Source organism: Somniosus microcephalus, chromosome 13, assembly GCF_052327205.1.
Source record: "Somniosus microcephalus isolate GS21.2 chromosome 13, FLI_Smic_1.0, whole genome shotgun sequence".
NCBI classification, from domain to species: domain Eukaryota; kingdom Metazoa; phylum Chordata; class Chondrichthyes; order Squaliformes; family Somniosidae; genus Somniosus; species Somniosus microcephalus.
In genome coordinates, this window is record NC_140999.1 from 42,429,471 (window position 1) to 42,444,081 (window position 14,611).

The 14,611-nt window shown below is 47.6% G+C and overlaps 1 protein-coding gene across 6 annotated transcripts in view; it reads right to left on the bottom strand.

Moving 5' to 3' along the window:
• Positions 1 to 14,611, bottom strand: part of LOC147108271 (phospholipid-transporting ATPase ABCA1-like) — a 177,662-nt gene that overhangs the window by 5,529 nt on the left and 157,522 nt on the right. For 5 of the 6 annotated variants that reach the window (XM_086004827.1, XM_086004831.1, XM_086004826.1 and 2 more), the window contains 8 exons: positions 13,558 to 13,678; positions 11,767 to 11,829; positions 10,407 to 10,513; positions 9,193 to 9,334; positions 7,732 to 7,866; positions 6,955 to 7,058; positions 3,800 to 3,892; positions 1,783 to 2,026 (listed from right to left, as the gene is read on the bottom strand). In XM_086004827.1, coding sequence (XP_085860953.1) covers positions 1,783 to 2,026; positions 3,800 to 3,892; positions 6,955 to 7,058; positions 7,732 to 7,866; positions 9,193 to 9,334; positions 10,407 to 10,513; positions 11,767 to 11,829; positions 13,558 to 13,678 — 1,009 coding nt within the window. Of the gene's footprint in view, positions 1 to 1,782; positions 2,027 to 3,799; positions 3,951 to 6,954; positions 7,059 to 7,731; positions 7,867 to 9,192; positions 9,335 to 10,406; positions 10,514 to 11,766; positions 11,830 to 13,557; positions 13,679 to 14,611 lie in introns of those variants that run through there. The other variant, XM_086004832.1, reaches the window with a different exon arrangement.

Consider the following 14,611-nt stretch of genomic DNA (forward strand, 5'->3'; position numbering starts at 1 on the left):
ACATTTTATTGGATTTTAATTCTCCTTCCGCTTTCCTGAAAGTGCTGACTCTTGCTGGGACAAGGGTCTACCAGCACAGGCAATCCTCTGTTACCTCACGCAAGGGGCCATTCTTCACTTGTGCACCTGGACAATGAATGTCAACCGGCTATTCAACTATGAGGAGCATCACCGCCGATCCTGACCCTGTCTTCACTAGATGTTCACACGTCCACCTTCCGGCAGGGATCATTAGACAGTGATTAGCGACACTAGGTGATTTCCCCACCCTGGCCCAGGGCACTGGAGCCAACTGTAGCATCCCCTACCCCCACCCAACCAGTGAGGAGCTAACCAGTCAGCACCAACTTGAGAGCTGGGATCTTCCTGACCTGAATGGCTCAGTTATTCACAACCTTTACCATCTAAGCCATGGGCGACCAATCCTAAATGGAGCTGGCAGTACAGATATTAAATACAGGAAACTTTGTGATATCCGGCACCGACGGGACCAAGCTGTTGCCGATCTATCAAAACTGCCAGACATACAAAGTTAATGTTGAAGCATACGGAGGTTTTCATCTCCGTATCTGACAACAAACACTGTTGCTTAGCAACAGCTTGTAAACAGTCGGCCCGTACCTTGGAAGTGTCTCTGTAGCTTAGCAACAGCTTCAGAGAGACTTTCCAGAGCCCGACTGTTGAAAACAAAGCCACGAGAAGAAAAAAAACCTAACAAAACGGCTCCCGATTTCTGCCGGTAGATCGAGGTTTCCGGACATACAACCTCCGGATAAACCAAAGTTTCCTGTACACTATATTGTTCATTAAGCCAATAATGTTCCCATTGCCTTGTAAGCTGGTCCTCAGGCTCCACTTGCCACAGTACAGACAGACCGCTCAGGAGTGGGGAACAAACTTGACTACCACCTTCCACCTCTGCACCACAATAGTTTAGTGATTCCATGTGATGTCAGGACAGTGGGAAAAGGCAGAAAATAAGCTGCTGCACCCACCCATCCCTTGTGTGCTGTTCAAAGCATTCACCCCTCAGAAGAGTTTAAAATCTCTCAAGTGTTTACCCATTCGGTGAGCCCCATATTGTTAGAATTGTTCTCTTTCTTCGACTCAAACATGGCCACCTGTGGGAGAATCACCCTCTGGTCACTCGCTGAAACTCGCGGGCAAAGGACTGCAGAATAGCAGGTGGGGATGAGAATTGAGTGGTCTGAGATTAGTAGGGAATGGGGCTTGGAGTAGCATGGACAGGTGGGCGGGGGGTTGGGTCTGCAGGGGAGGAGGGCAGAACGAGCTGTGGGGGGGCAGACAGCAGTGATGGGGTGGGGGTGGGAAATACCTTGAGAACAGGTCCTGCCCTCCCAGCAGTTCCTACCCTATCAGCAGCAGTTGGTGCACTGGCTTTGGGGGGGGGGGGGGGGGGGGCGGGGGGTCAGAGGAACTTTTCATGTGATCAATCTCATTTCTACTGAACATCCAATCCGATGGGTGTCTCCAGAAGGCAAGCTCCAGGGCTTCACACTCACTGCAGTATAACTGGAAGCTATTTTAAAATTACCTGTCGATTCAGCCCTGGGAAGTATTTAAATGAACACATTGAATCTTTAAAATGTTGAGAGTCGACATTTGGACGCTGGTAATCATTACTGTGTGTGCACATCCCGGGCTCTGCTTTCCCTGGCCAGAGAGCAATGTGGGAGCTGACAGTGTGCCTGGGTGTGCTGGCCCTGGTCTAGGAGCTACAGTGTAGCGTCGCCCTGGTGTATCTGGCAAATGAGCTCTTACTTGATCTAATGTGGTTTGAGACACGGAATAGTCTTCGATCCTCAGCTTTTCTTTGTTGGTCATGAGGGCGCTGAAGATTTTGGCCAGGGAGCAGCAGCCAGTTGGGATCTGGTACTGCAGCATGCTATGGTGCTTCTCTTTCAACACACAGCCTGGGAACGTGTGCACCATGAACTCCTCGACAGGAGGCAAGTCCGGCGTGGAGCTATCCATCCTCAGGATGATGGTGTAACCGTCTCCAAACCTAGGGGCAAAGATTCATCAGTTCGATGGCAGAAAAATTCCAAAAACAGACAAAAGTTCAAAGTTTTTGTAGTGATCAATAACATGTCATTCTGTGGTGGACACTAGGTGGAGCAGTAGAGCTGTATATAGCTGTATGTATAAGACCACACTACCCAGCTATATATTATATTAAGACTACATTACCCATGAGGCTAGGCTACCCACAAGGCAGCAGTCAAGATGGAAGCCTCTACCATACTGTACCTAGTCCACATGTGCTCAATAAAAGTAGCTAGCAAAAGCTGTGTTCATAATAAGAATGTCTATTTATTAATGAACATAACAGTTTTCTTCAGTTTGACTTCCATCACAGCTTTGATTCTTCCTCCCCCTCCCCTCCCCTGACGATGTTCTGCAAAAATATAATTCACATGTGAAAACGCAGGGAACAAACGGGCCACACGACGGCACATGCTGGAGGCGGGGGCGGTCCTAGGTTCCAGTCCTGCTCCGAATCCCAGCTCGTTGGAACAGGGGAGAGGCTGTAACATCTGAAAAAAACGATGCAGTGGGAAAAGTTATGCCTGGCCAGTTTCCAACACCCATTTGCAAGGGACATGGTGGGGGAGGGCTGGGGGAGAGAGAAGGCGGGCGGTGGGATGTGTACTCACCCTCTTGGTTACAGAGGCATCAGGTCAACTGGGCAGAGAAAAAAAGTTTTGTAGAAAAATATCCCCAAAGAAAAACAAAGTTTAGAAAAATGGGAAAAAGGTTCATGGCCAAGCAATAGTTCAATAGAACATTTAAGAACTTGTATTTATCTACTGCCTTTCAAAAACCTCCCAAACATGGTTTCCATACAATGAATTACTTTGAAGTGCAGTCACTGTTGTTATATTGGAAAACAAAGCAGCCATTTGGTGCATAGCAAGGTCCAACAGATAGCAATGTGACGAATGGCCAGTTTACTGAAGAACTGCTTGATCTTTGAATTGTGCCACGGAATGCTCAACATCCACATGAGCAGGCAGATTGGGGCCTTGGTTTAATGTCTCATCCACCAATGCTCTGCTGGAGTGTCAGCTTAGATGTTATGCTCAAGTCCGGCAACGTGATCTGAACCCACAACCTTCTCCCTCAAAAGGGGAGAGTGCTACCGACTGAGACAAGCTGACATTCAGTCCATCAGACATGTAGGGGCCAGCACCATCAACATGCTTTTAAAGACTGGCTTATCCTGAGCGAGCCATTCTAATTGTACAGGAGATGCCGAGTGGCTGGCAGTGAATTACATGGCACTAATCCAATTAATGAGTGCAGATTACCAAAGTTATCCAAATGCACTGTGACGCTGAAACAAACACTGATGTTACAGTACTAGGTGATTCAAACAGCAGGAGCATCACTTTATTACTGTAACATGTGTTTGATTCAGCGTCACAGTGCATTAGCCAGCTACTTTAAATAAATACCGACAGCCCAGTCAGACTGATATTCCCCTGGATTGGGGACAGTCTAAAGGTTAACAGAAAGCTCTAAAGAGATTTCTCTGGTGATTTCAATAAACTGGTGTAACAAGGGCCTCACAAGGCTGCTTCTGATAGTGGTTTACAAAAGAATTCAACGAGTTAGAAAGGAATAGCTTTGACTTATCCAAAGACTGACTGAGGTTCATCTTCGTGGCACAGAATGTTAATGTAGCTCCTGATATTCGGTTTGTGTCAAAAATACACCACATTAAATGGCACATGCTTGAATCATAGTTTGATTTGAAAGCAGAGGATGAGGTTACCTGCTTTTTAAGTGCTGCACACTGCCCAGACAGCGGAATCGCCCATTCACCATGATGGCCATCCTCGTACACAGAGCCTCACATTCCTCCATACTACCTCGAGGAATAAAAAGGCCATCAGACACACGCATCCTTTTGCTGCTACAAAACACTGCAGGTATTGGTTACTCAGTCGTCAGTCAAACCAGACAAAATTTCTCTCTCTATCATTAAAAATCTTGTGCCTATAATGAGCTAACATTGCTGATTGGATTGTGTTGTCATGTAGTTAGCATGGACCAATCAGATCCTCACATTCGATGCCTTTTAAAAAAATTAAAAAAAAATCTTTAAGCGTTCTATTTTTTCCCCTTTTTAAAATTATTTTTCTCCTGCGTCCCATCTTATTCAACCTCTCTCCTCTGCTTGACTGGAATTGCCTCATCCCACCAAGCTTGGCTGCACGCCGAGGCCCCGCCCCACCTATATAACAACTTGCATTTATACAGCACCTTCAATGGAGAAAACATTCCAAGGCACTTCACCGGAGCATAATCAGAAAAACAGTGATATTGAGCAAAAGGAGGAGATATTAGGAGGGGTGACTAAAAGCTTGGTCAAAGAGGGGTTTAAGGAGGGTCTAAAGGTGGAGAGAGGTGCAGAGGCAGAGAAGTTTAGGAAGGCAATTCCAGAGATTAGAGCCTAGACAGCTGAAGGCACGGTCACCAATGGTGGGGCAAAAGCAGTGGGGGAAGGCACAAGAGGCTCGGCAGAGGAATGCAGCGTTCTCAACAGATTGCTGAGCTGGAGTAGGTTACGGAGATAGGGATGGACAAGGGCATGAAAGGATTTCAACACGAGAATACAAATTTTAAATTGGAGACGTTGGGGAACTGGGAGCCAATGTAAGTCAGCGAGGGCAGGGGTGGTGGGTGAATGGGACTCGGCACGAGTTAGGATGAGCTCGGTGGAGAATGGGAGGCTTGCCAGGAGATTACTGGATTAGTCGAGTTTGGAGCATGGATGAGGGTTTCGGCAGTAGATAGGCTGAGACAGGGGCCGAGATGGGTGATGTTACCGAGGTGGAGGTAGGTGGTCTTTGTGATGGAGAGGGTGTGGGATCGGAAACTCAGCTCAGGGTCAAATAGGACGCTGAGTTTATGAACAGTCGACTTCAACCGGAGACAGTGGCCGGGGAGAGGCAGTTTTGAAAGGGAGGGGGACAGTACCGGAGGAGAGGCAACCATTTACAAGGTCAGCTAGAATGGGGGCCAGGAAGATAAGTTGGGTGGCTGGCAGTTTAGTGGGAATGGGGTCAATGGAGCATGAGATGGTTTTAATGGTTAACGTGAGCTCGGAGAGGAGATAAGAGTGAAACTAGAGAAAGGCATGGGTTCAGAGCTAGGGCAGTGGGGATGGTCTGGCTTGGTGGGCAAGGTGAAGGGAGGAGATGAGGCTCTGATCAGACAGTCTTGTAGATTTTTTTCTAACCTGGCTGGAAAGTACTGCTGTATATTGCAAACCAAGCAGAATCAGACCACACCAAGGTACAACAGAGCGCTGGCCATCCAACGCTCGACACATGGGCAGAGCTCCACTCCCCAGGTGGGTAATGTTTAGTCAGGAGAGGATGGGGTGGGAGAATTGCTTTCTTCCAACATCAGAAACATTCCACTCAAAGTTGTAAAAGTTTTGAAAAGATCCACCAGATTTTGCAGATAATTCTGAGTGAGTCATACTGGGCAGGAGCTATATCACAGCTACTGCAGACTCACAGTGGCATGGAACAGGCTGCTGGAGAGGGGTTAACACTGTGGGGCTGAGTTCAGACCCAAATGTTGTATTGCAACTTTATGCATTGATCAACACACAAAGCCACTTCACATGGTGTGAGAGGGGAAGTGTAACTTGCACCTAATCTCCTAAGGGAAAGTTCTGTACAAATACTCCCCAATCTTCGGGAGATATTCAAGCACAATCCCAGAATATTTATTCATTCCACTATTTAACCCTGGCCTGCTGCTCGCCACAGACAACACCTCCCCTTTCCACTTGCCCAGCAGAACCAAGGTTGGGCTTACTATTGGGCCGGACAGTGCAGAAGGAACTTTACTCTGCACCTAAATGGGATCAGATCCTGGTTCACGAGTACTTAATGGGACAGTTAGAGAGAGAGTTCTACTCTGTATCTGACCTGTGCTATACCTGACCTGGAAGTGCTTAATGTGGTAGTTATAGAGGGAGTTTTACTATGTATCTGACCTGGGAGTGTTTGATGGGGCAGTGTACCAGAAGCTTCGCTGTGTATCTGACCTGGGAGTGTTTGATGGGGCAGTGTACCAGAAGCTTCGCTGTGTATCTGACCTGGGAGTGTTTGATGGGGCAGTGTACAAGAAGCTTCGCTGTGTATCTGACCTGGGAGTGTTTGATGGGGCAGTGTACAAGAAGCTTCACTGTGTATCTGACCTGGGAGTGTTTGATGGGGCAGTGTACCAGAAGCTTCGCTGTGTATCTGACCTGGGAGTGTTTGATGGGGCAGTGTACAAGAAGCTTCACTGTGTATCTGACCTGGGAGTGTTTGATGGGGCAGTGTACAAGAAGCTTCGCTGTGTATCTGACCTGGGAGTGTTTGATGAGGCAGTGTACAAGAAGCTTCACTGTGTATCTGACCTGGGAGTGTTTGATGGGGCAGTGTACCAGAAGCTTCGCTGTGTATCTGACCCGGGAGTGTTTGATGGGGCAGTGTACAAGAAGCTTCGCTGTGTATCTGACCTGGGAGTGTTTGATGGGGCAGTGTACAAGAAGCTTCACTGTGTATCTGACCTGGGAGTGTTTGATGCTGAAACTGGGAACCTGAAGCTGATATTGTTCCGTTCTCCAGCATTAACACTCCTCAACTTGATGAGCACAAAACTGACCAAAAGAAAAGGGAACCAGAGGGTGGAGGATTCTACATATCGATACACCTAAATAAATGCACTAGAGAGAGAAATCAAGAGAGCATTGTAAAAGCCTAATTTGCAGGTATATAATTTTCAGTCACTGCAATTACTGTACTCAAACTATAGGCACAGCTGACAAACCTCTTCATTTTAGGCTGGGCTGAATGTGGGCTTGGTAACACTAACATTTCACAATGCATTTATCTCCAATGGCCGCAGTTACTGCACACTGACCTGTGTGAGGTGAGTACCACCGATCTCCCTTCTTTGATCACACTCAGGATGCAATTCCAGAGGAATCGCCTGGCCTTGGGATCCATTCCTGTCGTAGGTTCATCCTGTCAATGAAGAGGAGAATGACAAATAGTCCTTTGGTGACAATGTCTCTTTCTGCACCATCTATTCTCCCTCCTGTCCTGAAGGCAGCGACTCTAGCTGGGAACAACTCCTTGGACACCTTGGAATGTCCTATAAGCTTGAGCGACTAGGCAGTGAGTGTTGGTTGGCTGCTCAGCAGTGGGGAAATCATAGCTGAGCCTGGTCCTCTCCTCAGCCACGCGCCCTTTCAGTCCTCGACAGTAGCAGGAACCTTGGCTGATTTTCTTTCTCCTCCCTAATGCAATTTGGAGTGCCCCAGTTGACAACCTGGCTCAAATCAATAAATTCCGAACAGAGCAGGGATTGACCCTTGAACCTGCATGGTCCGTGTGGCTCTGGTCCACTCTGGGTGGTGCATGTACCAACTGCGCCACAGGAGTGATTCTCATCACCAACATTCGGAATAGGGTTTTGTTAAACTTTTTGAACCCTCAGCAGCTTCCTCATTCCATTCATACATTATTGGCCGGCAATTTCCTTGAAGCTGCTCCCGCTCCGCTGCCGTAACTGCCACGGAGGAGCGGCGGAAACCCTATTAATGCTTCTAAACGGGGTTTCCGCTGAAGTTAGGTTGGCGGAGTGAGAGAAGCGCGGAGGAAATTCCAGCCATGGATCACAGGACAACTCACTAACCAGGAAGATGACTGGCGGGCATCCGATCAGTGCGATGGCAGTGGACAGTTTCCGCTTGTTACCACCGCTGTATGTCCCAGAAGGTCTGTCCGCATAACGTGCGAGTCCGAGTTTCTTCACGCCCCATTCAGTGACCTATAAAACAATCCTAGGTCTTAATGCAGACTGCAAGCAAACCTCTCGCTCCATAAAAAAAAAAACAGCATTTCAAGCTGTGGTGAAGACATTTTTTGAAAGCCCAGCTCAAGGATCTGAGCCCACAGTGCAGGGCACCAGGTGAAGGGCCCAGTCCCACAGTGCAGGGCACCAGGTGAAAGGCCCAGTCCCACAGTGCAGGGCACCAGGTGAAGGGCCCAGTCCCACAGTGCAGGGCACCAGGTGAAGGGCCCAGTCCCACAGTGCAGGGCGCCAGGTGAAGGGCCCAGTCCCACAGTGCAGGGCGCCAGGTGAAGGGCCCAGTCCCACAGTGCAGGGCACCAGGTGAAGGGCCCAGTCCCACAGTGCAGGGCACCAGGTGAAGGGCCCAGTCCCACAGTGCAGGGCACCAGGTGAAGGGCCCAGTCCCACAGTGTAGGACACAACCAGGGTTGAAAAGCAAAGAAAATAAATTTTGAAAACTCAGTAATTAAATGCCAAGCTTGAAGATGGGAAGACTGAGGGAGGTAAGAAATGCGATAGGCCCTGGAAAGAATGAGTTAGGGTAGGAGATGATGCAATTCATCTGGATTGCAACACAGTGAGGATACAGGGAGGAGGAAGAGTGTGACCTTGTTTTCAAATCCCTCCATGACCTCGCCCCTCTCCATCTCTGTAGCCTCCTCCAGCCCTACAACCCTCTGAGATCTCTGTGCTCCTGCAATTCTGGTGTCTTTACCATCCCTGATTTCAATCGCTCCACCATTGGTGGCCATGCCTTCAGCTGCCAAGGCCCCAAGCTCTGGAATTCCCTCCCTAAACCTCGCTCTCCTCCTTTAAGACGCGCCTTAAAAGTTACCTCTGGCCAAGCTTTTGCCCATCTGCCCAAATAGCTCCTTATGTGGCTGCATGTCAAATTTATTTGATAACGCTCCTGTGAAGCGCCTTGGGATGTTTTACTACGTTAAAGGCGCTATATAAATGCAAACAGTTGTTGTTGTATATAGGAGGAGGAGGAGGAAGCGCGCAAGGGGAGGAGGAATCTGGATCTTAGAAGGTAGAAAAGGAAAGTTCAGATGAGCAATAACCACAGTAGCATTGATAAAAGAAAAAAAGAAAAAAAACAGTACAGTAAACCCAGAGTAAAATCAAACTCCCAAACTCCTCTTGCTCAAACTTAGGACTTTGAAATAGTGATGCCATTGAAGGGCCAGTGGCAGTGTACAAGGAGCTTTATGATGGTTTGTGGTTGGCCTCAGTAGCTTTTTGTCCTGCAGTACAAGATGGTCACCTGACTTAATTCATAATTTGTAAATGTCAACATACCTTAGCAACCTCGTGCTCAGGAACGCCACGCAGCCGCGAGTAAAACTCTAGATGTTCCCGACCTGTCAACAATTTGTTGATGGCATCAAACTGCGGGCAGTATCCCGTGTTCTGGTGCACGTCCTGGATGTTGGACAGAATGCTACAGGAGGAAAGAAACATAGGTACTAAAATAAATAATAAATAAAAAATTGTACATTATTCCCAATTTTATTCCATCTTCACACCATCATCCTGAGGTGGGATAATTATCCCCAAAATGTGTTTCTGGAGAGGGGGATCACTGAACATGGTGAGATGGTGGGTTGACGAGGGTCGAAGGATATGGTATGGGTGGGTCGGAGATTGAGGGATATGATGAGGCAGTGGTGGGTAGAGGGGATTTAGGGATATAATGAGAAGATAGGTAGAGATGATTGAGGGATATGGTGAGAAGGTAGGTGGGGGGACTGAGGGATATGGTGAGAAGGTAGGTAGAGATGATTGAGGGATATGATGAGGCAGTGGTGGGTAGAGGGGATTTAGGGATATAATGAGAAGGTAGGTAGAGATGATTGAGGGATATGGTGAGAAGGTAGGTGGGGGGACTGAGGGATATGGTGAGAAGGTAGGTGGGGGGACTGAGGGATATGGTGAGAAGGTAGGTAGAGATGATTGAGGGATATGGTGGGAAGGTAGGCGGGGGGGATTGAGGGATATGGTGAGAAGGTAGGTGGGGGGACTGAGGGATATGGTGGGAAGGCAGGTGAGGGGACTGAGGGATATGGTAAGATGGCAGGTAGGTAGAGTTGAGTTGAGCTGAGCTATCAAAGGTTTATTGGGACTAATGGTCTTTTCTTTTTCCTAACTATGTGCGTGTAGTTAATTATTTAACACAGGCTTGTCCAAGCTTTTTGTCTTATTGGGTCATTATCGGACCTCAGCGACGGTATATAAAGTTTAAATCCATGTTCCCATTAATCTGCATTTATCTGAAGTTGCTTATATTAACAGATCTTAGTGTTTTGATTTGGGACTTATCCACCAATGAGGCAACAATGCTAAAACCAGCCCTTCCAAACCCATGAGATTCAAACAGGACAAACCAGTGAGTAATATTTATAATTCCCAGGGTTTGGGGCTGGGTGTCACTCACTGGTTGTGGGTTGGATACCCCTGGCTTAACAGTTTAATTCTCAGGAATCATCAAATACCATTGATAAAGGAATTTGTACCTATATCCGTTCAGGAAAGCCTCACCGCTGCTGACCTCAGTGTCTCCTGTCAGCATCTTGAAGGTGGATGTTTTCCCAGCTCCATTGATCCCCAAAAGTCCAAAACACTGCAACGGAACATTTACAGAAACTTCAGGAGAGATTCGTCTCACCAACCTCTACAGTGTCGCTAACAAGAGCAGGGAACAGCAGTCTCTTTAATCACGTTATTGGACCCAGTGCTTCTACTGAAACGTGAAAAATAATACAGGGAAGTGAAATTAAAAGTCCCCCCCTGTTTTTTTCTCTCCATCTCTGATAAAGGTGTTGACTCTTTGCTGGACACGGACCCCACAGGCACTGGGCCATCTCGGATACCTCATCCATTCTCGATATGTGTCCAGACAATAAACATCTGTCGGATATTCCACCAGGCAAGGACAGCAAGAGCTGAACCCGATCCTGTTCTCACTCAATGGCCCAGAAATTCGGGTCTCCACGGGTGAGTACGCACGGGGTACTCGCGCGTGGGCCCGATGGAAGTGCCGGTTTCCTGCATGCACTGCGCATGCGCGGGAAACCGGCACTTCCGTTCCTCTGAATGAAGGGGTTCAGAGGTCGAACGCGTGCGCACGGGAGTCTGCGCGTGCGCTTTGAACTTATGTTTTTTTTTTTTAAAAACAGGTTTTTCCGTGAGGGTAAATCTTTAGATTTTAGAAATGTAAAAACCAGGCGTAAGGCCTGCATTTTAAAAGTGGTCAATTAATTAAAATTAAAACATTTTTTCCACAGGTTTATTATTTTTAAATACTTTAAAGCAAGGTAAGTTTATTTTTAGCCCTGTTTGAATATAAAATTATTTTTTTCAAAAATTTAAATTATTGTTTAAAATAGTTATTTAATGTAATTTATAGTTTATTTAAAAAGTGTGATGATTTTTTAAAATTTATCTGAAGGTTTACTACTATTTTGGGGCCGTAATATTTATAAGTTTTGACAGGTCTTCCTGTCACTACTTATGAATGGGTTTTTCCCTGCGCCGATTGGCTGCCCATGGCCCATGTGATCCCGGGGAGGCATCACACTACCTACGCCCCTGGGATACACAAGCACAGCGCGCCGGCAGCTGGGCCAGGCCCCGGAGCGGAATTCCACGGGGCCCTACAGCTCAACTGCCGGCGCGCAAGGTAAGTGCAGGTCGGGGGCTTACACCCGCGGGAAGCCCCCGACCCGAATTTCTGGGCCAATTACACAAATGCACTTTCCAGCAGGCGTCACTGGATAGGAAAACGTGATATCCAATGTTGACAAATCTAAACGTCAGATAAAACAATCTTATCTATTTGCAAACGCCCATATGCCTGCGCACACAGGCTCTTACCTCCCCGGGGGGAATTCCCACACACAATCGGTCCACAGCTGGTTTCTTTTTCCTTCTGTAAACCTGGAGACCAAATGAAGTGATTTATTGTTAGATGATGGCAGTAGTTTTAAGATTTTCATTTTTGGTATCTGACACAAAAATCCATCCCTAGCTTCCGTTTGAAAAAAGTAGAATGCACATTCTCTCCCTGCCAAATCAAATTCAGGGAGACTAGGCACAGGTCGGCAAAGCACAAGGCACAGGTAAACTTCCCATTGCTTGTCCAGCTGGAACTTCCTGTGTCATTAGGGCGTTGGCTTGTCAGGTTATCCGCAGCAGAGTGGGAAGAATCCCAAGCCCCAGTCGTCTACCCCTCCCGATTCCATTAGTCAGTCTGATCAATTGTTAACAGTGCTGCCCAGTATTGTAGCCCTGCCTGGCTCTTCCACAGACTTGGTTCCAAACTTCTATTACCAGGTTTGTCATCTTGAAGCCAACTCAGAAATTCCACTCACCTCCTCCACCGCCTCACCCCCCCTCCAAGGAGGATAATCACAAATTAGTCATTAGACAACTGATAAGTGCAGGATTGATCCCGCAGTTGCTGAATATCAGGTACCAGGAGCGTCTCATAAGCAGCATAACTCACCATTAGATATGTGGGTGCATTGCCACCAATCTTCTGACTGCCACATACCATATCCCATAGAATGGTGGCTCCACCAGTTGGAGGTGTGGAGCTGTGGCAGCTTGCCTCTCTGCAGCCCAATGGTGGTAGGCACACAGCCATGGCTATATGAGCATGTGTTCTTATAATCAGCCTCCAGGTAACTGCTTTCAGCAGCTGTCATCCCAGTTTCCTCACCAGCTTCACAACTGGGGAGTTTGTATCGTGCCAGCCCCCTTGATGTTGCAAATATCCAAGTCCAATGCCAGATACCAGACTTACCCATCACCAGCTGTTTATTCCAGGCCTTCACATGAAGGGCTTTAGCAAAGGGCCATACCCATTGTGAGGCTAATGCCCTCCCCTCAGGGTACCCAGTAACAGGCTGGTGTAAGGTGGAGCCCTCTCCCTGCAATTGTATACCCTCTTTTTTTTTGCCATAAATCCACCTCACAGCTTCTCCTGGATCTCACATGTGGGTTTGAAGAAACCCTTCCACTGCATGCCTAGGAGTACCGAACCATAAGGGAGAACGGTTTGGACACCTCTTGTATGTCACAAGCTGAACCTGCGTTGGTACTTCTTTGTCTCTCTTCAATAACAGCAAAGACCAAAATACCTTTTGTTCCTTCTCAGTGCAAGCCCAGGAAACTGTGTCCAGGCTGGCGTCGACAGCTACCAAGTACTCTTATGAATCAACAGTTGGGGCGGATGCCTTGCATCCTCCAAATCATCACCCCAAGATTTCCTTGAGCCATAAATACCGCACTTGGCGACACCAACCACCATATCCCACTGATTAGCTTATTGCTCAAGATAGTGAGCACTGGATCCTCAGGTGAGCCTGTCATTAATACAATAGCTGTGAGGTGCACCACAGTGCTTTCAGAAATGCCCAGAGCAGACACTCTGAAACCATCCTAACTGAGATCAGCTAACTCAACACAGACCAGAGATCAAAACTGGGACACTCTGCTCTGTTTGGCTCAACGTGCTCATCAACTGAGTCATCAGAGAAAGCCGTGTTGTGTTTCTGAATAGTGAACCTCATATTTTGTGTCACTATGATCAAATCTGTTATAATTATGATTACACAGCCTTAACAGAGTGAATGAAAAGCAAAAAACTGGAGTATCTCTTACCTTGGTGAGATCCTTGATGACTAGAATGTCACCCTCGCTCCCACTGTAGGTGACCCGTTGCCTCTCTCTGGCTACATCCTCATCTTCCATTCCCAATTGTGGAAGCTTTAAAGACAGAGGCCTGTGGAGATAGAGCAGTGGGTCAGATGCTTGTTGTTGCCCAATCACAAAGTAAAAACAAAACCTTTTACCCTGTACACAGATCCTTCAAAGTATTATATTACAGATGATTTTATATTTACCCCAATGTGACGTCAAACTGCCTCTGTGTGTCACCCCCTCCCTCTACATTTATATACAGGCTGGTGCCTTTACTCTCCTTTGGGCCCATTGAAGACTGATTTGGAGAACAGAGATCAGGTCTCCTGATTTTGCAGAGGCAGTACAGTCCTCTTCTGGATTTAGAAAAATTCTTTTCTTTAAACACAACTGGTGCACGGTCCCTGATCCAGCCACTCTCACTCTCACTCACACACACACTCTCACACCACACACACCCACACCCACACACCCACACAACACACACCCACACCACACACACCCACACCACACACACCCACACCACACACACCCACACCACACCCACACCACACACACCCACACCACACACACCCACACACACCACACCCCACACACACCACACACACACCCCATTCTCTGACCCATTCCATTGCCTTCCGCATACTCACAAAATTCCGTGACCCATTCTATTGTGTTATACATACTCGCACCATTCCCTGACCCAGCCCTGTTACACACACTCATATACGTCCCTACTCCATTCTGTTGTATTACATACACTCACATCGTGATGGAGCTGACCCAGCTCAGTGCATTTACGACAATGCTAAGGGAGCTGTGAGTATCTGAGTGAGGCACCCAGGAAAACTGGGTCTCTGATACAAGGAACTGAATGTGGGCCTGCAGGTTGATATTTGGTAGTGTGCCTTCGATAGTGTGAGACAGCCTGTTGATGCACTGTGAAGGCTCGCACAGGAAGAATGGTCAGCAAGGCAGCAGAGGGCGACTGATGCCGGTGGATGTGTACTTAGCA